The 23,278-nt window shown below is 55.9% G+C and overlaps 7 protein-coding genes across 7 annotated transcripts; 5 read left to right on the plus strand and 2 right to left on the minus strand.

Moving 5' to 3' along the window:
• The first annotated feature begins 88 nt into the window (after nt 1–88).
• On the plus strand, nt 89–1,798 carry N656DRAFT_773018 (acyl-CoA dehydrogenase NM domain-like protein). The gene has a single exon (XM_064813980.1). The coding sequence runs from the start codon at nt 168–170 to the stop codon at nt 1,560–1,562; it is 1,395 nt and encodes a 464-aa protein (XP_064674582.1). The 5' UTR covers nt 89–167; the 3' UTR covers nt 1,563–1,798.
• A 2,706-nt stretch (nt 1,799–4,504) lies between these two features.
• On the plus strand, nt 4,505–5,116 carry N656DRAFT_698437 (uncharacterized protein; the record flags this gene model as incomplete). Its single annotated transcript, XM_064810712.1, has 1 exon — nt 4,505–5,116. One exon carries the CDS (start codon nt 4,505–4,507, stop codon nt 5,114–5,116), a length of 612 nt encoding a protein of 203 aa, XP_064674583.1.
• Nucleotides 5,117–5,623: 507 nt separating this feature from the next.
• N656DRAFT_773021 (uncharacterized protein) lies at nt 5,624–7,055 on the plus strand. The gene is made up of 3 exons (XM_064813981.1): nt 5,624–6,103; nt 6,160–6,476; nt 6,536–7,055. Exons 1-3 carry the CDS (start codon nt 5,776–5,778, stop codon nt 6,869–6,871), a joined length of 981 nt encoding a protein of 326 aa, XP_064674584.1. The 5' UTR covers nt 5,624–5,775; the 3' UTR covers nt 6,872–7,055.
• A 775-nt stretch (nt 7,056–7,830) lies between these two features.
• N656DRAFT_793552 (uncharacterized protein) lies at nt 7,831–12,915 on the minus strand (the record flags this gene model as incomplete). Its single annotated transcript, XM_064817181.1, has 2 exons — nt 7,831–12,682; nt 12,752–12,915. 2 exons carry the CDS (start codon nt 12,913–12,915, stop codon nt 7,831–7,833), a joined length of 5,016 nt encoding a protein of 1,671 aa, XP_064674585.1.
• A 433-nt stretch (nt 12,916–13,348) lies between these two features.
• On the plus strand, nt 13,349–14,846 carry N656DRAFT_773023 (ubiquitin-conjugating enzyme). Its single transcript, XM_064813982.1, has 4 exons — nt 13,349–13,810; nt 13,869–13,957; nt 14,024–14,155; nt 14,205–14,846. The coding sequence occupies exons 1-4, from the start codon at nt 13,758–13,760 to the stop codon at nt 14,381–14,383; spliced, it is 453 nt and encodes a 150-aa protein (XP_064674586.1). The 5' UTR covers nt 13,349–13,757; the 3' UTR covers nt 14,384–14,846.
• A 1,477-nt stretch (nt 14,847–16,323) lies between these two features.
• On the plus strand, nt 16,324–19,925 carry N656DRAFT_699453 (uncharacterized protein; the record flags this gene model as incomplete). The annotated part of the gene is made up of 4 exons (XM_064810788.1): nt 16,324–16,991; nt 18,590–19,017; nt 19,074–19,078; nt 19,359–19,925. 4 exons carry the CDS (start codon nt 16,324–16,326, stop codon nt 19,923–19,925), a joined length of 1,668 nt encoding a protein of 555 aa, XP_064674587.1.
• A 125-nt stretch (nt 19,926–20,050) lies between these two features.
• Nucleotides 20,051–22,906, minus strand: N656DRAFT_698811 (phosphatidylinositol 3-kinase; the record flags this gene model as incomplete). Its single annotated transcript, XM_064810738.1, has 3 exons — nt 20,051–22,616; nt 22,696–22,782; nt 22,848–22,906. The coding sequence occupies 3 exons, from the start codon at nt 22,904–22,906 to the stop codon at nt 20,051–20,053; spliced, it is 2,712 nt and encodes a 903-aa protein (XP_064674588.1).
• Between the last annotated feature and the right edge of the window lie 372 nt (nt 22,907–23,278).

Genomic DNA, 23,278 nt, shown 5'->3' on the forward strand with positions numbered 1-23,278 from the left:
CACATGGCACATGGCACATGGCCGCCAGGGGTTTTGGAATTGGAAAGAAGGAGCAGCTTAACCAGGCAAAGCTCTGAGCAATCGAGCTGGGAAGGAACTGGAAAGATATACACTAACCAGCCTCTCTTCTGCTTCATTTCCAACTCTCAATCCCCATCCAGCGCAGAATGGCTAGCACGGCGATATCACGAGCATTGGCTCGCTCGACCTCAACAGCGAAACCAAGCGCAACCGTCACCATCCCCCGCAGACAATTGTCACAATTGTCACGTCGCAGCATTGGCTCCACGCCGTCACCATCATTATCACCGTCGCCGTCCTCCAGAGCAGCGGCGGCAGCAGCCTTAACCCACCGACAACAAAGACGACATGCCTCGTCCAAGCACCCCAAGGGCTTTGAGCCGCCCTCACCGAGCGACCTTGCCGAACTGCGCGAGCGCGTGCAAGAGTTCACCCGGCGCGAGCTGACCGAGGAGGTGGCCGCGGCGACAGACAAGAGCAACAACTTCCCGGCCGGCATGTGGGCCAAGTTGGGCGACGCGGGACTCCTGGGAATCACGGCCGACGAGGAGGTGGGCGGGTTGGGGATGGGCTACCAGGCGCACTGCGTGGTCATGGAGGAGCTGTCGCGGGCGAGCGGGTCCGTCGCGCTGAGCTACGCGGCCCACTCGCAGCTGTGCGTCAACCAGCTGCAGCTCAACGGCTCCGACGACCAGAAGCACCGGTACCTGCCGGACCTGATTGCGGGGCGCAAAGTCGGCGCCCTGGCCATGTCCGAGTCCGGCTCGGGGAGCGACGTGGTCAGCATGCGCACCACCGCCTCCCAGGTTTCAGGCGGTTACGTGCTCAACGGCTCCAAGATGTGGATCACCAATGGCCCCGACGCCGACGTCATCGTCGTCTACGCAAAGACCATCCCCGACGCCGGGTCCAAGGGCATCACCGCCTTCATCGTCGAGAGCTCCACCCCGGGCTTCTCGTGCGCCCGCAAGCTCGACAAGATGGGCATGCGCGGCAGCAACACGGGCGAGCTGGTGTTTGAGGACGTCTTCGTGCCCCAAGAGAACGTGCTCGGCGCGCTGCACGGCGGGGTGCGCGTGCTCATGGAAGGGCTGGACCTGGAGCGGCTGGTGCTGTCGGCGGGGCCGCTGGGGCTGATGCAGGCGGCGCTGGACGTGGCGCTCCCCTACACCCACACACGGAAGCAGTTCGGGACTCCCGTTGCGCACTTCCAGCTGCTGCAGGGCAAGCTGGCCGACATGTACACCAAACTGCAGGCGTCGCGTGCCTACACGTACGCGACGGCCCGCGCCGTCGACGAGCAAGGCATCATCCGCACCCAGGACTGCGCGGGCGCCATCCTCTACGCCGCCGAGCGCGCCACCGAGTGCGCCCTTGACTGCATTCAGGTCCTCGGCGGCATGGGCTACGTCGAGGAGATGCCCGCCTCCCGCATCCTCCGCGACGCAAAGCTCTACGAGATTGGCGCCGGCACCTCCGAGATCCGCCGCATGGTCATTGGCCGCGCCTTCAACAAGGAGTATTCCCATTTGTCAAACTGAGTACCCAGCATGGTGGTGTAGTACACGTGGTGTCAAACGGGGTATAGTGGACCGCGGGGCCTAGAAAGGGATGGGCTGATGCGCTGCCGTCGAATCGGATTGGGTTCCATTGCAGCAAGGGGGTCGGGCTTTTCCCGTTCCTTGCGATTGCAGGATTCGAATTGGTAGAATCTGTAAGGGGTGGGAGAAAGAAAGAGAGTACCACAGCGGTTGGATCGACCGTAAGCAGTCAATTATCTTTGCTATGTATATTAGCAGCTTGATAGAGCACGACATAAGCATTCTGCACTTGCCATCAGTCTCCTATACAGCACCTGTTCCGCAAGTCATCCGAGAGCCCGTATTGACGGCAACTGACCTACCTCCCTGTAGGTCTCACGAGGCATCCGATCCGGATCTGCAGCTGCTTCTTCCCCGTGCCGGGCGATCTGCAACGGCGGGCCGTCTGATTGTGTTCAATGCCCAGCTAGACCCGGGGAATCCGCCCCCAACGACAGAATGGTAGTTTTCCCCCGGAATTATATGCTTTACTGCCCGGCCTTGCCGTTTCCGAGGTCGCTGTCCGTCCCATCCTTCGTTTCCACAGCCCAGGAGGAGCATTTTTAACAAGGGTGAACCCCGTCTGGCTACTTATGTATGTGTTGTTTCGTTGTCAGCAGACCGTAATCGGCTGTTTCTCAGGGTTCTGTTGCTTACCGCTTTTTCATTTTCGGGCTGTCCCTTTCTGGCAACCTACAGGTGCACAGCTGATAATATGAGCTTTGCATTCTTGCTGTTTATGTATCGGCTAGCTTGTCCTCCAAATCCATTCATGCTCTGCTCAAGACGGGTATCTGGATCCATATTGGATGGAACGCTTCGGTTGCAGTCTGGTGGTACTCCTTATGGTAACCCCAGAGGAGATCTGGTGGATGAGCCTGGCCCCATCTCACGTTGCCGCCCTGTCGAACTCGGAACCGGGAACTCGGCAGATGGAGCGCATCCCTAAGGCTCACGCCCAATTTTCCGCTTTGCCTCAGGAGAGCGCCACAGCCGCGGGAGGCGGAACAAGTATGCAGTGTGTTGTACATACAGAATCAAGGCGGAAGTGGGGTAGACGATTACACTCCGGGCCGAGCAACGGGTTGCCATTTTAAGGAAGTGGAAGAAATTGATGAGGGCGGAATGGATCATCCACCTATGCTACCACACAGACTGGCGGCCGCTGCGAACGGGTCGAGTATAATTCAGTGTGAAGACGAAGCGGGGTCCGAGAATCCTCGCGGGAATACCCAAGTTCATGGGATTTGGTGTTTTCCAGGAAAACCAGAAATTGTTCAGCGGCTTCTACCCCTATTGGTGGCCCCGGATGCTCGTCGAATTCGGAAACTGACAGTTCGGAGACTCCGCTGAGGATTCTTGCATGTTGGCCAGTCTCAATTGAAAGTTACCAATGAGATGGTGACTTAACTTGCCAACCGTAGTTTTAGCTGACTCCCTGTTATCGCACTATCTGAATTTAGTGTTCCCCGGCCAAACCCGCAAACTGCAACTTTGCCGTTCTTGTGAGGAGGACCTCAAATCGATGAGTGACGCAGAAATGTAGCCTCGCTTGCCAGACCGCAGCTTGGCAGCTTCCTGTCTCATACGTTGGACGAGGTCAAGCTGCAGTGCATGCCAGAGAAGAATCTGGCATCGGGTTCAAAAAGTCTGTGAGCGGCTGACCCGGATTGTATGGCAATGGCAATCTCAACTGAGATGGGAATTTATCACTTGCCGGATGTGACTATAACCGAATGGCACTTCGTCATCCGACCGGTTCCTTGCCTTCCAGCTCGGCGGCACTCAGTAGCATCCGGCTGGGCGAAGTCACGGCAAGCCGATGACGCCGTGGCTTGCAGTGATGCTACTCGGCCCAGCCGGCTACTTTGCGGTGATGCGGCAATAAATGTTCCACTCCGAATTTTGATGCCGCGTGGGGGTCAGTGGTAAATGAGGGCGGTCATATGGACAGGAAGGGGATCAGATTATCCGTCAAACGATTGGATCTTGTACATGTGGCCTTCTCGCCGAGCCGAAAGTTCTCAGCACTTAAGGTTGACAACACACTGGTGGTCGAGACTTGGTAACCGTGGCGCCGGCATGTGGAGAGGTCGTTATTGGTCCTCATTCACCGCCTTGCATGATCTGCGGTGCTCTGGTATGCTCCGGCAAGCAATCTAATGTCCGCTCCAGCTGTTGGTTCGTACGATCAGGGCTTTCTCTGGAGCCATGAGCACACCGGTTGCTAGGGTCCTCTAGGGTGACCGCTGCCGTGGCTGGGTCGCTCTTCTCGAGGAGTGTAGGGCTGATGTTCGGCCATTTAAGCTTCGGACCTTGTTGGGACCACGCGGCTGGTGCGGTGACATCCCGAGTTCCCCGAGCTGAGGTCTTGGGATGCGGCGCCGATGGTCTGTGGCTCTCCAGATTTTCACTCCAGAGAATCGGCTTAATGTGGGGTATCGGCGGCTGCAAGGCACTCAAAGCCCGGCAAGCATAGGAGATAGGGGTTGTACATGGATGCAGACCTCCCTTACACCGTTAGTCCTCGCCATCTTGCAAAAGGTGATTCGCTGAAGCTTTGTTGTCTTGCATGCTGTGAGCGCCAAGCATTGAGTTTGGTCCCACGTCCTCACCGGTCGCTCGCTTTCCCTTGCCATTGCTCAGACAACGTTCCGACCATATGGGTGCAATGAAGCACGCGTGCTCAGGAGATTGATTGGCTGCGAAGGTTCAAGGAAAAAGTTGTGGCCGGGCGATAAAGGGGACTTGAGTTCCCGTCGACGCCACATGGTATACCAGTTGAACAACAATCAGTACCCGGATAGCTGACGGAGTTGAACTCTTCTGTCCTCGGCAGGCGCACAGCTTCTCAAATTTGAGTATTGACCAGTTGCTCCCTACAAGCGACAATGGCCACTTCCATGAACGAGTCTGACCTCATGCTCTGGCTGGACAATATCGACAAGAGCATGGGATTCCGGCCAGCGAGTGCGCTCGGCATGTCTTGCGGGACTGTGACTATTGATATCGCCAGAGCCAAGGTCCTTGTGGTCTGGAATAAGCGGCTCAAACTCTACCAGCTTCCCAAGGGCAGGAGGAACATCGGCGAGAACATGCTCGCTGCGGCACTCCGTGAAACGTACGAGGAGACGGGCCTTCAGGTCACGCCGCTCCGGCTAGACATCGCAACGAGGGCGACACCACCCCGGACGGAGAAGTTCGGCAAGGCAATGAGAAGCCCAGATATTACCGAGGGCCACCCGAGTAACGAGTTTGTCGGTGTATGTTTATATCCGGACCCGCAGTCCGAAACCGAGGCGCTGAAGATTGTCTTCTTCTTTGCGGCAACGGCTGATTGCACGGCTACTCGGGACTCTGGAACTCAGGAGGAATGGGAGAAGCTTGATGCGAAATGGATACCATTCTCGGACGTGTCCAGAATACTGCGTTTCCAAGCCGAGATTGACATAGTCATGAAGACCGTGCAGGACATGAAGAGGTCGGGATATGTTGTTGGAGATGGTTTCCTGTAGCAATCTGGTTTCAGAGGCTGGTGAGTAGGACAGGTGACACCTACCCGGGTCAATGGTTTCACTCTGTGTGTGCCAGTGTGATTGCACTTTGTCCCCCCACTTTTTAATTTCTTTTCATTCGTTGTTTGAATGCTGAAAAAGTCATGCAGAACAGCGTGAGACGCGGTGAGTTGACGGTGTCTTCATATAGTCCGAATATAGAACACATGTACTCCGTAGTGTCTGGTTGGAGCCGTGTTTATTAGGTTGACTGGGCGAGCTGGGTTTGAACTTTGAAGAGGTTGTTGAATGGAGGTCGTGTCGCGTAACGTCAAAGCTCTCTCAGTGGAGCAGGAAGGAGCTTTGTGGAGCCTGTGCACAAAAGCTGTGATTGGTCAGTTGTTTCGGCAAATGCAATGGGAAGAAATGGAGAATCGCGATTGACATGATGACATCACACGGATACTGCGTCTGGGCTACCCCGCCAGGTTGTGCTGAACCAATTCATCGTGAATGGCAGTCCAGAACAGAAGGAATAATACAGACATCACCAGAAGGTAAGAATGACTAGATTTTCTCATAACAACGACACTTGAGGAGATAGAGGTTTATTTGCTAGTTTGATACATTTTTCTGTCTAGAGGCAAAAAGAATCCATAGGTCTGCGTAGCTGTTTCCCTATGCCCAAGCCAACTCAGCTTCGTCTCGCTGCCAGCAGCGTCCACTACCCCGCACCTGCAAGCATCTCCCACCCACAACCAGGCACATATTCCCGTCTTTATTCGGGCAATCGTCTGCTTCCATTGTCTTCTCGCTCGCAAATACCCTCGACCCGTCTCTTGAAGACTTCTTCAACTGTTCCTAATACTTCGCCATATCCAACCGCCAAAATGTCGACTATGCCAGCGAGCCACGGCCACAATGAGGCCTGCTGCAACATCCCGCCAGTCGTCTCCACGGGATACGCGGCAAAGGGCTCCTATGATGAAGTTGATGGCATGAAGACTTGTAGGGACCGAACGACTAGCTTTGCAGCCAGACCGCCATCTCTAACTCCTGCGCAGATGTGACCGGCCCTGCCGACGCCACCAAGGGAATCGTTATGATCTACGACATCTTTGGCTACTTTGACCAGACGGTTCAGGGCGCCGACATCCTGGCCACCAGCCACGAGCAAAAGTACAAGGTCTTCATCCCTGACTGGTTCAAGGGTGAGCCCTGCCCCATCGAGTGGTACCCGCCCAACACCCCCGAGAAGCAAAAGAACCTCGGCGCCTTCTTCGGCAAGAACCCGCCTCCGGGCGTGGCCGGCAAGCTCCCCGAGTTTGTCAAGGCCCTGAGCGCAAAGAACCCCTCAATCAAGTCATGGGGTATTATTGGTGTACGAAAAAACCCCCTTCACTGTCCCATGAAGCAAAATCGCTAAATACATAAATGAAGTTCTGCTGGGGCGGCAAAGTAGTAAGCCTGGTCACGTCGGGCGACGCCAACCCCTTCTCGATTGCCGCCGAGTGCCACCCGGCCATGGTGGACCCCAAGGACGCCGAGGGCATCAAGGTGCCGCTGATTATGCTGGCGTCCAAGGAGGAGCCCGACGACAAGGTCAAGCAGTTTGAGGCCAACCTCAAGGTGCCGGCCAAGCACGTCGAGACCTTCAAGGACCAGATCCACGGCTGGATGGCGGCGCGCTCCGACCTGTCCAACGACCGCGTCAAGGAGGAGTACACGCGCGGCTACAAGACGGTGCTCGACTTCTTCGCCAAGAACTGGCCGTGAGTGACCAAGGTTTGGATGTCTAAATGCCAGATTGAAACGAGAGGCTAAGATGTCGGGTGACAAGGATTGGTTCTCAGTCAGGGTCTGCTCGGTTGTAGATAAACTGTACATGTAAAACATAATCATCTAAACTAGGAAAATCAAGACAGAGTAATTTGTAAGATCATCAATGTCAAATGCGTACTACCTAACCTGAAATTTCCTATTCAGGGGGGATGTTGAGCGTGACGAGCGGTGATATGAGGGAAGGTTGAGGAGATATCTTGCTCATCCCACATCTGACGGTTGGGGAAAAAAAAATACAAAAAGGAGACATGGACAGAGATAGCTCCAGATTGATAAAGGGGAAAACAAAAAAAAAAACCGAAAGAAGCAATGGGAGACCAAAAAAAAAAAACATACAACACCAGGGATTCGCTGGTCGTCACCGACCCAACTACTAATCTGGCCCTTAATGGTTTATCTAGGGGAGAGCGGACGGGATCCCGAGCTTTCCAGTAGGTGTGGTCGTATGTGAGGGAACTTTGAGCGAATTTCGCTTCATCTAGGCAGTAGACAAAGAACAGTCAATTGCAAGCAGAGCATTTGTCTTGCAACGGCTGTGCGAGGCCAGTACAATGCGAAGGCAGGGGACAGGAGGAAGTCGCCGGAGGAACAGATTCCAGACTTCCCAGCAGCAGTGTTATCAACCTGATAACAGCAACCCAGACCTGGCTTCGAGTGGATATATGCTAGCTCCTGAACTGCAGCACAATACAAGTCCCCGAAGCTACCTACCTTACCCACTTCAGGATTCCCATACACCACAACACAGCAATATAACAAGGACACAAACTAGGTCGCCAGTCCACATAATACAAAACACATTCCGTTACAGCCCGATTGTCCAAACCACCAAACCCACCCCCCTACCAGCCTGACAACACAAAGTAAAATTACAATTAGCATAACAAATCACATCACGACCCAGTCGTCGAAGACTTCCACATAGCCAACCCCCCTGAATTCCTCCTCGCCACGCCTGGCCGACCCGCCGACGACTCCTTCAGCCTCTTTCCCAGGCTCAACTGCGCCGCCGAGATGGGTTCCTGGCCCCTCGGCGGGGGTTTCACGCCCGAGAGTAGCCCGCCCGGTGGCACGCCCGTGACGGTCACGGATGGGATCCCCAGGGGGTTGGGGTGGTGGTGCTGGTGCCGGGCCTGGCCACTCTCTCTGCCTCCGGCATCACCGTCTCCGTTATCGTCATCATTATCATTATCGTCATCTTCGTCTGCACGATGACCCATGATCCCTCCTCTCGCTCTCCTCCTTGTACCGCCCTTACCGCCGCCCAACCTGCTACTGATGGTATTAGCCGTGGGGGTAGCGGCGCGTCTTAGTCCCACGCTTCCGTGATTTGTCCCGTTGGAGTCATGCGTCGTGGCACCGGAACCGCCACGGTCACGGCTGCTACCACTTGAGTTGTAGTTCCTACCAAGCGAGAACGCAGCCGAGTCCGCAGGCGCCGATTTCCTCCTCGACCGCTGCGGCGTGGCCTTGACAGGGCTGGACAACAGCCGCTTGCCCTCCCCTCCCCCGGCAGAGCCAACCCGTTCCCTGTCTTTGTCCCTGTCCTCCGCCGCAGAATTGTCCTGCCCGTACCAACCACCGACAAGCGCAGCCCAAAGGCCGGGCCAGCTGTCGGCGTGCGCGGTGGTCGCCTCCTCGGCACAATTGCAGTCGTGTCCGACGGGACACTCGGCGCCGCCCAGGGCATGCCACTCAGCCAGGCAGGACTCGTGCGACACGCAGCCACATGCCAGGCAGGGCGTGTACAGGCCGACGACGGGCTCCCAGCAGTAGACGCACGCCATCTCCGTCTGGGGCACGAGGTCGGGTGCAGTGTACAGATCGCGCTCCCCAGCGGCGGCGCCGCCCCGGATGGTGGAAGCGGTGCTGCTGTTGGCGCTGCTGCAGCGGTGGCAGACGCCCACGGCGCCATTGACGCGATGGCCCCTTTGCGCGGGGCGGAGGTACTCGGCCGGCTCGAGCGGCACGCCGTCGTGCACGCGACAGAAGCCGGTTATGTCGACGCCCCGACCGGATGCGAGGAGATCTTGGAAGAGAGCCCGGCGGTCTGCAAAGGGGGAGGTTGGGGAGGTGGCGCCGCCTGTGGGGTAGAAGGAAGGTGTATTATTGGGGCTGTTGGGCTCGTCGAGTTTGACATTGGTGTTTTCCGTGTTGGCATGGCTGCTATGTGATGTGCTTCTGCCGTCAAGAGACGAGGACAGCAGTTTGTCTTCTTTGAGGACGTCAAATTTCATGATTTCAAGGCGGGATAGCGGCTGATCCCACATGTGGAGCATCTCAGCGTATGCGTAGCGGTAGTTGGAGTAGATCTGTCCGCGTTGGCGATCAATCAGAGAGGTTGACATCCACCCGTCGTCGTCAAAGAGACCTTGGTTCTCTGGGACGCAGGACACAGCCACGGGCACCATGGAGAACAAGTCGTCTTTCAGATACTCGTCGTCCGATAGCGACGTTCGCGACGTTCCAGGAGTCTCAGGAGCAGCACCACCAAACACAGTTGAGGTGGCCCAGGTAACGGCACTCGGTGTAAGATTGCTAGAGCTGGTCTCGGCGGGGCTCAACCGCTTCCGGGCCCGCTCTGGGGGAGACGCAGAGACCTGGACCATCCCAGCAAGGGCTCGGGGGAGACTGGCAGCGATCGCAGCAGCAACAGTCGAGTTGGAACGATAGAATAGTCGCGTGTTTGGAGAGGTAGACAGGCTCTGGGTCTGGCCGACCTCCCGTAGATGTTCCCGTGCGAGGTTTGGTGGTGTCTCTCCACAGGAGTACGAGTGCGACCTGGACTCCGCCATGCCGAGAACTTCATCCGAGCCCTGCGAGTCAGAGTACATCGCAGGTGTGGTCGCTGTCCTTGGCGTTGTAATCGCTGAACTAGCCTGGCTCTTGTAGTTGTTCAGATACCAGAGCGCTGGGTCCGTGGGGAAATACTCAAGGGAGAATGAGGGGGCTTTCATAGGGAGTGGCGTTTTGGGCTGGGGGAGGTGTGATGCTGCGATGGCTGCTTCTTCTTCCATTGAATAATCGCCAAATATGCATGCCAGCATGGCCAACATCTGGATATCAGCAATCTTCTCGTAATAGTCAAAGAGATCGTTGATGAGGTCACGAGCCAATGGGTGATGGCCCCATCTGACCCTCCCAGCTAGGCTGGCTTCATGCGTTGGGCCTTTCGCCTCCGCGTCTCTGGTACGAGCGACGGCATCCCTGGCAATGACGAGCACGGGCTGTCCGCTATGTTGGAGATCATGTATCTCCAACGGGATGTCTCTCCGAAGGAGCAGGGCTGCATACCTCCAAACATGGGCCAGGTCTGGGTGTCCATACTTTTCGGCAACCGCTGCGTTATGACTGCAGACATCTGCTCCGTCGCCGAAGATGGCATACTCCTGGGCAAGCTGCCTTTTCGACGGTAGCTCGTTTTGCATGTCGTACATTGAGATGATATTCTTAGGCTTGCCGGTTCTCTTGCGGCTCGTCCCCGTGCCGGTCCCGGTTCCGGGACCCGTTCCGCCTCCGCTGGAGCGGAGAGACTCGTTGGCACTCCACGTTTTCCGAAAATGACGGCCCGGCTGGTACCAGAAATTGATCTTGTGCACTGTGGCCGCCTCCGAGTCGGTGGATGTTGCCGAGTCTGTCTCGTCCGATTCCCCGGACTGGTCCTCTGTTGCAGATGCTTCGTCGTGGAACCGATGCTTGGGCGGCGGTGAGTCGTGGGCAAGACGCCCAAACCCGGCAAAAGCGGGCTCTCCCTTTGGTCGCTCCCGATACGCGTCAGGGTGAGGGATAGCGAACAACACCCTTGCCTTTTCCTCCTTTGTCGGAAAGAAACACACAAGCCTGCCGTTATTGGAAAACCTGGCGCCGCAAAACCTGGGTGGCGGTGGAGCGGCCGGGCGTTGGGCTGGAGCCAGGGTCGCCGAAGGGTCTAGTTCTGTGCTTCCGCTCAGCTCCTGTGACATGGATGCCGAGCCGCCGGTGGGCGCGTCATTCTCATCCTCTTCGCTAGAGCTCTCATCAGCCAGTCCATCGATGTCATCGTCCAGATCTCGGACGTTCTTGAAAAAGGCTGTGCTAGTCTCTAGGTCCGTTTCCCCGAGGAGATATGTGAATGCTGTGTACAGGCAATTTTGCTTTCTCTGCAAGTATCGATTCCCCAGTTCCTGAAGTTCCCTTTCAAGCTTCCTGTGAGTCTCGTCCGGCATGAAGGAACTTTTCTCGACATAGAATCTCGGTGCTTTTGTCTTGGGATAGCTGGTAGGAATATCCACTTTTACCTTGATGAATATGGTTTCTCGGTTGACGCCCCATGGGCCTTTCAAGGAGGCATTCAGAGTGAGGGAGTCCATGTCAATGTTTTCCCATTTCACGTTGGGAAGTTGACTGCTGATGCGGAGGAACTCATCCTGGATCGCCTCGGGCTGTTCACCCCACCCATCATCAAACCCAGGGCTGAACAAACCTGAGCCCTCCGGACCTGTTCGGGCGGGGGGATCCGCGCTCGACTTCCTTTTGGACATGTTGATGCCCTTCATCCACCCTATTTGTAGCTGAGTCTTGTCCATATGCTTTCTGGTATCCGTCTTGGCTTTCATGGAAGTTGCACTCCAGGATGGACCCACACGACGAAGGCGTGAATTCAATCCAGCACTGAGGGCGCTCATGCGGGATTGCCCACCACTTCCGGGGCGGGGATCGCTCATTGTCGGGCTCCTGCGATCATGGTGGACGGTGTCATCGACGGTGCGGAAGGTTTTGTAAATGGCACCTTTTCGGGTGAGTAAAAGGTTCTTCATCACCGGCGCTCCCCGAACGTGGCCCACTGACTCCAAAATACGGGGTTCGACCTTATGAAGGCGCAGCTCGTTGTCTTCGCCCCAAGAGACCAACTGAAACTCGCGGTTGTCTAGACCGTCGTTGGTCACGCCGCCACGGCTTCGCCAAAGAAATTCTTTCGCCTTGTGGTTTCCATGACCCGGGAAAACGGCCACGGGGTCAACGGGGCCGTCTGTCGGGGCGTTGGGTCCGAGCCGCTGATCGTAGAGGTACAGGTTGCCTGGTTCCGTCTGGGGCATTGCAAGGAGCCCTGAACCAAAAGGAGTATGGCGAGCTCGCCACACAGGGAAGTCGGTGCGAATGACTCTCTGGGGCCTATCATCGTCCTGGCCGTAGTCCCAAAACTTGATACTTTTGTCCAAGGAACAAGTAACCAAGCAGGTGGATTTCGTCCGGTTCCAATCAAGGCCGTAGATTTTGGATGTATGGGCGCTGATTGTTTTGAGGGGCTCTGCAGCCCGCCTGTTGTCCCATATGTGAAGCCAGCGATCGTGGGCTGAGGCTAGAACGTGAGGATCCTGGCGATTGTACTTGACCTGCGTAGCGCCCGCAAACCAATCGCAAAAGCCGAGTACAGGCTGCCGTGGCCTCCGCAGGTCCCAGCAATACACATATCCGTCAACGGAGCAGGTTGCCAGGAAATCTGGGTGGTGTGCGGAGAAGTTGATGTCGGTGATGGCCCTATTGTGGGCTTGAAGAGAATGCTCGATGGCGCCAGAGGACGAGTCGTCCCGCTTATTGAGATTCCAGACGAGACAGCGATGGTTCGCTGTGGATGCAACCCAGTAGTCCCGCGCTGCAAAGGGCGACCACTGTACGTCGACCACGAGCCAAGGGAGCCCATGGCTGCTCAGCCTGCGAGGAGGGCTATATGGAGAGTCCAGATCTATGATGGCGAGGCCTTCGGGTCTGGGAGCTGCAGCGTCAGCACCCGCGACATAGGGACATAAGGAATGGAAAATGAAAGGGGGAATTCACGATGCAAGAGCAACGTCTCTGCCCGAGGGCGAGATGGTTGCAGATCCCACGAGGCCATCCAGATGGATTGTTCCATCAGCATCGAAACTCTCGCTGTCGAAAGCCGACTTTATCGATTTCCCCTTTTTGGGAACATCCACGTTGCGGATGGAAGAGGAGGGCATGGTCTTTAGCCTCCCTGGATGCCAACCATTGCGAGGTTGTGTTGGTAGGTAGTAGGCTGCTCGACTGGGAAGAGTGGTCAGATGGTTAACAGTCAACTTGCATTTCCCATCTGCAGGGACCTGCTAGCTCTCTAGCTGCAGCTCGCTGATATTTTTCCTTTATCTCTTTCCTTCGCCTGCAATATTAAAAAATCATATCATGAGCCGGGGTAAGTTGACCACCATTCACACATTTTGATCTATCCTGGTAATCATGGATGAACTCGACTGCCCTGGCTGAGGGGTTGAGATGGTAACAACAGGGTGAGGAACTCGAGACCGAGGGTTAGGTGATGTTGGTAGCTTTGTGAGAGCAGGTCCCCACCCTCAGATGCCAGGGACGGGTGGAGCCCCGGGTCATGATAAACGGATGTTTCCGAGAATTCAGCGGTGGCCTGTGCACCTGTCCCGTCGTCGCTCCTTGTCGGGCTGCATTACTAACATCCCACTTGCTGCCCTGTGCTTGTCATTCAGCTTGGCTCTAGCAATCACTTTCTGAACGGCAGCATAATCAATCTTGCGATACTGCTCCCTGTGTCTTCTCACCTGCTTCCAGGGCTCTGCGCGATATCTGCCCTGTCGTTCATGTAACTTGCCTACAGTTTGACGAACACACATCTACGCCCCAGTGTGGAACCCCACGTCGCCCTCCCGTCGGTACAGACCCCACGTTAGTGTCATCTTCGGGTATCTCTTGGCTGCTTGCAAGACGATCGACGATAGAGCTACCGGGGTACACAGGCTCCCTATCCCCTGGACTCGGCTTGTACCACGAACTGGCTTAGTCCTCGTTAGGTCCTACCATGGCTCTGCCAAAGAGAATCGTCAAGGAGACGGAGCGGCTTATGGCCGAACCGTATGGAACACCCCTCTCATGGTCCGTCTTGCTCGTTGTCTAACTCGGCCTGCAACAGAGTTCCCGGCATCAGCGCAGTGCCTCACGAAGACAACCTACGATATTTCGATGTTGAGATCCACGGCCCCTCGTCATCGCCGTACGAGGGTGCGCGCTACCCCCTCCCTTGAATGAAGCCAAGTGGGCTGCATCCCGGCTCACATAGAACCACAGGAGGAGTCTTCAAGCTCGAACTTTTCCTTCCCGATGATTACCCTATGGCGCCGCCCAAGATCCGCTTCCTCACCAAGATTTTCCACCCAAACGTGGACAAGCTGGGCCGTATCTGCCTAGATGTCTTGAAGAGTGAGTGACACCGTCGAGCCATGTGGCCCCCGGCTGACCAGATATCCAGACAACTGGTCCCCAGCCCTGCAAATCCGAACTATCTTGCTGTCGATCCAAGCCTTACTCGGCGCTCCAAACCCGGATGACCCGCTGGCTGCCGACGTTGCCAAAAGCTGGAAGGAGGATGAGCAGGCTGCCATTGCGACAGCCAAGGCGTGGACACAGCAGTATGCCGTTCCAAAGTAGTCCCGGTAAACCCAGCCTTTTGATATCGCAGTTGGAAGGGCAAACTCCTGGATTCTCGGCCCAGCAATTTACAGTGGCATTTCAGGAGTAGAGGGGTGAGATCCGATCCAACCAATGTCTGTTGGAAGTCCTTGGAGAGTAGTATTCATGGAGAGGACTCACAGGAGGCGCAGATCAGACCATCAGGCAGGTTGGTGAAGAGGACCGCGAGCTGGTATACTTTCATGAATACCTGAAGTCGATGTATCGAGAACTTGAAGCCGGAATTCCCGAGTACATAGGAGGGTACTCAAACAGCCCTTTGCATATTCATTCAGAGCTTTCCAACAATCCAAATCGCAAGACTGCGGTGTGCTCACCACGACCCTGTTGCTGCCCGACATACTGCGTTCACGTCCTCAACTCTGACAGTCTGGTCGTTCCTAGATCCAGATTCCAAGCTCAATGAGCCCTCAGCTGCCTACCGAGTTTCCCGGGCAACCATGACTTAAAATGCCCTCCTTACCACAGACTTGGTCGGGGAAAGGGCCAAGACTATTGTCAACATGAGTACCTTATGCCTGGCCTATGCCTGAGGTGTACGTACTAAGAGTATGGCTGACGATGCATACGTGGGCATGAAATGCCCCGCCTACGGTGCTTTGCGTACCTAATCAGAACCACGGATACAACAGTCATCGGCAATCTATCAGTGCCATCGGCTCTCCATCTTGAAGCGACAGTTTCATTGCAACCATCATCCCGATGGCCGCAGCTCAGTAGTTCGAATGCTGGGCTGCGCCCTTGCTTATATATGATGCCCACAAGCCCGTTTGGCTTCGTTGCGAGCCAATAGATTGGCTGGCTCGCACCCACCTGCAGAACCGCGCATTCACTTTGTGTCCCAATCTGAAACAGGGCGACAGCTGGTGACCGGATCGTGGAAGGGGATCCGCGCGATCGGGCGGTGCGACCAGGTGTCGAGTCCCGGCTCGGATCTTACCAACGGATACCAGGCGATTCATGCCATTCGGACGGGGAGGAGAGGGTACATAGAAGTACGCATATTGGCAGAACTCCGCTCACTCTAAAAGTATTTGAGATTCCCGGTAGCCTACCGAGTTCTCGGTAACGTTAAAGGGTTGAGGTCATCGTTTGCTGTCGCAGTGACTGATCGTGAGCGTTGACTGACGAAGAATCGGTGTTTCAACTGCAAGCCAGCTGCAGCCAGGCTGCAGTGTGCTGTGTCAATCGGGCCCGGCAAAGTTACCGAACCAACCTAGGGACACTTCCCTTTCGGGCATGGCCGCAGTCCCGCCTTCCCTTCCTGTGGATAGGTCCAACCGTTGTCCCTGCGCACAGGGAGCTTCTGACCTGGGATAACCCTTTCTCTCCTCAAGCCATTGCGAGCTCAACTCGCTCCGGACAGCTCGCAAAAACAAACCCAAACAAGGTCAAAAGTGTAGATATTTCGTCCAAGCAATTTTTCCTTAGTTCAGCCCACAACAAAAGCACCCTAACCAGCTAGCAGGTGCTAGTGGCGTTTGCCTGCCCTCCCGGGTCTCGGGCCTTGTATTCTTCCTCCCCCCTGGCTGACCAGGAGCATCACCGATCGACCGTTTCGTTTCCCTCAAACGCATTTGGCCCCAACCCCCCGGCGCCTCAAGACGCCTGTGACTTAGCGTATCTGCACCACCAGCATCCGCTCTGGCTTTCTGCTCCATTTCCATTCGGCTTCCATCGCGTGGTCGACGTTCCCTCCCCTGGCAAACCTGACGTCGCTCCTGGCTGCCCGTCGGTATTAGCGGTCTTTACTTCAAACACGGCAGTGGTGTGGTTACCTTCCCCATCCCGCCTTGTTACAGCGCACCCCTTTCCCCGTCAACCGAACGAGTACATACGGCAGCCGCTGACCGGCCCATCCTGCCGCGCCGGCTCTCCTCTACGTTCGTTCGTCCGTCATGCCGTCACAAACAAACAGCACCACGGTCAAGCCTGCGGGCACCGTTACGAGCAAGCGGTTTGAGCTTCCAGCCCTGGAGTTCAAGTTCGGCTCGCTGACGGAGGGTACCGACATCCCCCCGCCCCTGCCATCGCCGATAGAAGAGAAGGCCGGGCCGACACCCCCCGACACGCCCACGGCCGGGAAGAAGCAGCAGGATGAGACCAAAGCAACCAACGGCAAGCCGGCCGCCTTGGCATCACCCCAATCTCAGGCGTCGAGCAATACATCGGGCGGCGGCACCAAGCGGCCGGCTGAAGACAGCCCAGCCTCCCCGACGCTGTCGGCCCGCCCGGGCAGCATCCGCCGGCTGTTCAGCCGGGGCCTGCTGAACAGCGCGTATGCGCACGGGGACGAGCACAACAACACCAGCACCGGTCCGGACGGTCGGCCGTTGAGCCCCGGCAGCAGCAGCGTCGCCGACTCATCGCGCAGGGCGAAGCGGTCTAGCGGCTGGTTCGGCCGGCTCCGCGGCGATAACGCGCCCGCCAACAACAAGGCCGCGGCGACCCCGCTCTCGCCTGCGTCTACCACCACAAACGAGAAGAAAGCGACCGGCCCCCCACCGCCCATGATCCCCGAGATTAGCGAACTCAAGTCCAAGTTGGGCGTCCCGGATGAGAATGGGTTTGGGAGCGACTTATTCAAGGATATAAAGTGAGAAAGGACCGTCTCTCCATTGGTGCAGACGAGGTACGAGATATGTTTGCAAGGGGCCTCACGCCGCCTCGTTTAAGGAGGCAGGTGGGAGGAGTTCTGTTGAGACGTGGATGCAAGATACCCGGCTTGTTTTTTTTCGTTTACTCCTTTTTTGTCCTTTTTAATCCACGGGCACAACCATTTACCTGACGAAAATTTTCCTTTGATCTCTGTTGACTACCCCATTCTGCTTACATTGGTTATTGTACTTGATGCTTCATGTCCCTTGGTCCGCTCCAAAAAGGCGTGACTAAATGTCTGAACTGCTTATCTCTCGCTGACCCTGTTTTCATTTTTTGTCGAAACCAAATCCAGTTTTGATGGACATTGGCCATCCGCTGCTCACTTGTTGCAGACGATATTGGTACATGTCCCTTCTAAAGGGAGGAAATATTTGGTGGTTGGCCTTTTGCCTTTTGGTTCTTGTCCCTTGCGTGGGCCGTATACAGTACACTATAATTTTAGTGTGTTGGGAGAAAAAAGACCCTCATCAGAGAGGGAGTATGTTGAGAGAGAGAGGAGAGAAGGAGAGGAAGAGAAAGAGAAGCTGTTGTGGACGTTCTGTTACGCAGCGCTTACGATTTGGACCTGCTTATGGCTGCTTTGTTATTGAGATTTGTCTGCTTCAAGGTCACATCTGTGGATTACAAAAGTAGGAGGACCATCAAGAGTTCCCCTACCCATTGGATTAGATAAAATTGACAGTTGACCGTCGCTACTGAGCATTGCTGGGATTGACACCAGAAAGTGCTGGCATTGTGATTTGAAATCATCGGCGACGTACTCCGTACTGTGTGCGAAGATATGCTCCGCTTGGGGGTGAGGCGTTGCCGATTTGGCCTTGGAGATGGAGATGATGCTAGATTCCATCTATAACCGGTCGTCAAGTCTGTCCTCACGCCACCGCTAAACAACACTGCTCAATGTCGAGCATACCTTAGTACATATCTTCTCTGCGTCCTCAACGCATAGCTACCCTGAGCTACCTCACCTTCAGGATAGGAGAAAGGAGCTTGGTGTAGCTTTACTCAGAATGGCGCTCTGTGATTGGCTGAGCGAAGCTCTGATGGGACCGAGGTTCAATTCAGACGTCATCGCGTCGGACCACCGGCTCTGCCTGCAAGAAACAACCGAACAGCTCTAGAATCGAACAAAATTGGCTATTCAGTACCAGTCTTGCTTGACGCATACATATCCCTCAGAAGTGGACGTTGCTGGAATTACCTCCCCGTTCTCTATATTTGGCCATCGAATTGAGCACAAATTTCTAACTACCTCCGCGACTTCAGTCAACTTGGATGGAGTGAACGAGTGGAACTTACTTAAACAAGCGCAGGCGCCTTTCAACGACCAAATCTCCACAGTCACCAGCCGAACAACCGGCCTCACTCGAAACCTCCGAGACGCCAAGGAAGGGATTCCTCTATTTCGGTTCTTTACGAAAATATACAAGCTCGTAAATAACCATAACAACGGTACTAGACGAACAAGATGGCGTCCGCCCTCCGCCTCCAAGTAGGGAGCAGGCCTCTCCTCCTCTCCGTCCGCCATCGCCCAACACCATTATCAACACCATCACTATCCGCTTCATCATCAATACCCCCTCTCACCTCGCCAACGAAACGAGCCCCGCCCCGCCGCTACAAGTCCGGGCCCTACGGATACACGCAGGCCAAGGCGCTGGTGTTTTCACGGTTCGGGGAGCCCGCCGACGTGCTCTCGCTGCACACGCACTCCATCTCGCCGACCTTACCCGACGGCGCGGCGCTGCTGCGCGCCCTGGCCGCCCCCGTCAACCCGGCCGACGTGAACACGATCCAGGGCACCTACGGCGCCAAGCCCGACCTGTCCCCGGAATCGCCCTCGGCCAAGGCCCTGCAGCTGGAGCTGGGCACGTCCCAGCCCGCGGCCGTGCCGGGGAATGAGGGCTGTTTTGAGGTTGTTGCTGTGGGCGGTGGAAGGGGGGGGAATATTAACTTGAAAAGAGGCGACTGGGTGATCCCCGCCAAGAGCGGGTTCGGCACCTTCCGCACCCACGTCCTGGTCAAGAACCCGGACAGGGACCTTTTCAGGGTCGGCGGGATACGGGGACACGAGGGCCTGACGGCCGCGCAGGTCGCCACGGCGAGCATCAACCCGTGCAGTGCGTACCGCATGCTGAAGGATTACGTCGATCTGGTGGAGCTGAGCGTCAAGAGTTTCGCCGATGCCGGGGCCGGGGGGACGACTCCCACGGGGGGCGCGTGGTTCATCCAGAACGGGGCAAACAGCGGGGTGGGCCGGGCGGCGATCCAGCTCGGCCGGCTGTGGGGGCTGCGCAGCATCAACGTCATCCGGGAGCGGGCCACGCCCGAGGAGACGGGGGCGCTCATGAGGGAGCTGTATGAGCTGGGCGCCACTGTGGTCATTACCGAGAATGAGTTCCTTGATCGGTCGTTTGGTGCGAGGCTCAACGAGGAGTGGACCCGCGGCGGCAGGGAGCCGCTCATGCTGGGGCTCAACTGTGTCGGAGGCAAATCGGCGTCGGCCATGGTCAAGGCGCTGAGCCCCAAGGGCTGCATGGTCACGTACGGCGGCATGTCGAGGCAGAGTTTCCCGTTCCCTACGGGGCCACAGATCTTTAAACGGCTGCGGTTTGAGGGCTTCTGGCTCAGTGAGTGGGGCAAGGAGCACCCGCTTGAGAAGCGCAGAACTGTGGACGAGATTCTGCAGCTGATGAGGGAGGGCAAGTTTAAGGAGGCGCCTTTACAGGAGGTGCGGTGGGATTGGGACACTGAAGAAAAAGTGCTCAAGGAAGCCGTCCAGGGCACTTTGGAGGGTTTCAGAAGCGGGAAGGGCCTGTTTGTATTTGGTGATACATAGACTGCTGCTTATTACCGGCATGGCAACATATCATACCCAAAACTGCTTGAATGTATTCATAAGCTTCATTAAGGATCGCTGTCATCCAATTATAACATGTCGCTGATGTAAAAAATAAAACCCCCTCACGCCCTGAAGGCCTGTACAAGCTCATGGAGCTTATCAATGACGACAGGTACTAGAGCGTTGAGATTGTCGTCCATGATCCTCTCCAAATGCCGAATCGCTTCTTCCTCGCTCAGCTCCAGATGGAAGCGCTCCTTGACCTTCAGGGCAGCCTTGTCCGGCTCGAGCTTGATGTCCGGTATGTTGGCGTCCACCATCAAACTAAACAGGTTCAGTATGAGATTGCTGTTCTTGCGGAGAGCGCTGTACGCCAGGAAGCAGTACTGCTTGAACTGGCGGTAGTACTCCGAGTTGGAGCCGCCCATGCAGTCCACCATCTCCTTGGAAAGCTTCATTGCCGGGGCGAACGGCTTAGGATCACGCCCGAGTATGTACCCAAAGTCGGCGTGGAAAAAGTGTCCGTCAGGTGCCAGGAGGAGGTTATCAAGGTGCCTGTCGCCAACACCCAGGATGTACGTGATGACGCAGTACCCAGCGCACGACTTCACGAATGTGTCCAGCGTCTCCTTTCGCAGGCCCATGGGGCCATGGCTGTCCGGGTTGTTTTGTTTGAGATAGGCGAGAGCAGGATTGTTGCGGTACTTGGATGTGATCGCCTGGAAGCTCATGGAGTGGACAAACTGTGATAGGCCAGCACTGGTGCTTGTGGCCAGGATCTTGTACGGTGAGAGCTTGAGGTCTAGATTTTCCTTCTGCAGCAGGTCGTCCATGAGCGTGATAATCTGGATCACGAGTTGGTCCTGGCGGAGATCGTCACCTGTCTTGAAGATGATGGGATACTTCCGGCCTGTCGTGGTCTTGAAAGTCACTTTGATCGGATGTAGGGACGACTTGAACACCACAGTCTCTTCAGGGACAACTCCGGTAATCTCCACCGACGGGTCCAGAGGCAGCGGTAACGGCGGGTCGATTGTGACAAGCTCATTTTTGGGGTCGGCTAAGAAGTGCTTTACCCGCTCCGTTCTCCTGGCGATGGATTCGTTCGACTCTTTGATTTCTCCCGATATTTTGGAGAGGATACAAATCCACTCGCCTTGTCTCAGCAAAGTCTTTCTTGTCGCTACCCCGTCTGGTTGTTTGACAAGCTCCGCCATGAAGTCGTAGGCGATCTTTCCGTAGATGGCCCGATTATCGGGCCCTTGGTCCTGCGACTTGTCGTCGCACTCGACCATTACGTACCACCAAAAGTAGTTCCCAAGCGTGAAGCTGTTGGCGGCCCTCGAGATCAAGAAGCGGGCAAGAGACGAATCCTGCGTTGCTTCATGGTTAGACTGGGGCGAAATGTGTTCATACTTCAAAGCTTGCACCAGCTGCAGAAGGTATAGAAGCAACTCGTTGTCGTCGGCCTTGCGCAGGCGCTCAACGGCGAACGCTCTCAGTGCCGCGTTGTCAAAGCTAGGACCGAGAAGTTCCAGGGCGTCATCAACGTCGATATCGGTCCACTTCCCGAGAATCTGCACGGCCTGCCTGGACTCTGACTGATCTTGCCAGTTGACAGACTTGGCAAATTTGGTAAGCGCCTTCTTGTTCCGTGTCAAATGATGGCGGAACTTCCAGATCAGGTCTTTCTCCTCCGGTGACAGCGTGTGCGTCGGTGAATAAGACGTTATTTGATTCAGCTCGTCTCGAACCTTGGAGTTGGGTTTCAAGTCCTTGTCCAGAATTCCGTTGCGATGCTGACTCCGCACAAGCCTCCGGTGCTTGCTCTCCGCAGGGTTGTCCCTGGCCGCAACTTCGGGATCATATACTCGGATCAGGCGCCCGCCATAGCCGTCATCGTCATCCATTGCGTTAATTCCTGGGCCGAATTGGACCTCGGGCGGGGGTTTCAGGATAACGTTGGACTGCGTGATGGAAGGCTGAAGAGACGAGACAGGCGGCGGCACGTATTCATGATCAGCAAAGACGACAGGGAAATCGAACTTGGGCAGTTCGACGTTGAGTAGGAAGCTAGACGGTTCCGGCACTCCGTTAGTATCGTTGACACCCTTTGAGCTACTGGATTGCGCTGTTCTTTGCAGCTGGGCCGCTCGTAACGCCGGCGATGTGGCCGACTGCAACCCACGCCGTTCAAAGCCACGGAATACAAGCTGGTCAAGCCAGTCCACGCGGGGAATCTCGCCCATCTCGTGCTTCTTGAACAGCTTCTCCATCCTTTCTAGCTCATCGGCTTCGACATCTTCAGGCGCGCCTTTTTTCGCCCTCTTCTTGGGAAGAATGGCGGGCGTCTTGGTATCATCGTTGCCGTCGGCGCGCCGGTGTCTGTAGACATGGCACTTTTGGCGGCCTTTGTTGAGCTGGTTGTCCTTATCAAACAGCGGCAGTGTGGTTCCGCCAAAGGGGATTGCATGACCCTGTGCGTCTGGCCCTCCTGTAGGAGACAGATCCCAGAGGGTAATGGCAAGACGCGAATTTTGTGGGAGAGTGGAATATGTGATTGGCAGCGTCAGCCACTCATTCCACCTCCTCTCAGTCCGGAAGGACTTGTAGGCGGTTTGGACAGGGACAGTTAGAGGCTTGGAGCCTGCCCAAACCTGAACGGTTACATAGAGGTCGGAATGTGGACTGCAAGATCAGGCAGGTGAGCTGGACTGGGCTGAGAGCGCGGGACAGCGAGGGAGAGCACGCCATGAATCGACGATACCTTTGGTTGGATCCAATGTGCCGGAGTTCTGGGTGTTCTTCAAGATATGAGAAGGGCAGTGGGGCCTCAGCGCCCTCAAGATTGATGCTGCGGAAGTGATATCAGTACTCGATGCACTCATATAAGCTGCCACCCCACACCGAATCACTCACATGCGAATGCTGACGGGGTACTCCAACTGGTTCGACGTCGCAAACGAGAAGGGCTCCATCGAAGAGACTACAGGCGATCGCCTGGGTTGCCGAAGCCTAAATGGCTTGCTGGATCAAGGTGATGGTCAGATATTAACACTTAGGGGATTTGTTGATTAAAGGTCTTGATGAGGATGAGGATGACCATTGAGGTTGATAGTGATACGGTTTATTAGAGCTCCAGCGCCGATACATAACTTGAAGCACTGGCTCGATTCCATACAGTGCGGTGTACTGTACAGTACCCTGCAGTGCCAAGCCCCGCTCAGCCCCACCTCGCAGGCAGCATGGCCCTGGGCATTCATTAAACATTTCACACAAGTTCGCGTCCCGAACTCTCTGTGACGCGACGAGGGATCAGCATTTGATTTGAGCAAACAACGACCACTTTC

This window comes from Canariomyces notabilis (assembly GCF_033297395.1).
Source record: "Canariomyces notabilis strain CBS 508.74 unplaced genomic scaffold N656scaffold_1, whole genome shotgun sequence".
Taxonomy (NCBI): Eukaryota; Fungi; Ascomycota; class Sordariomycetes; order Sordariales; family Chaetomiaceae; genus Canariomyces; species Canariomyces notabilis.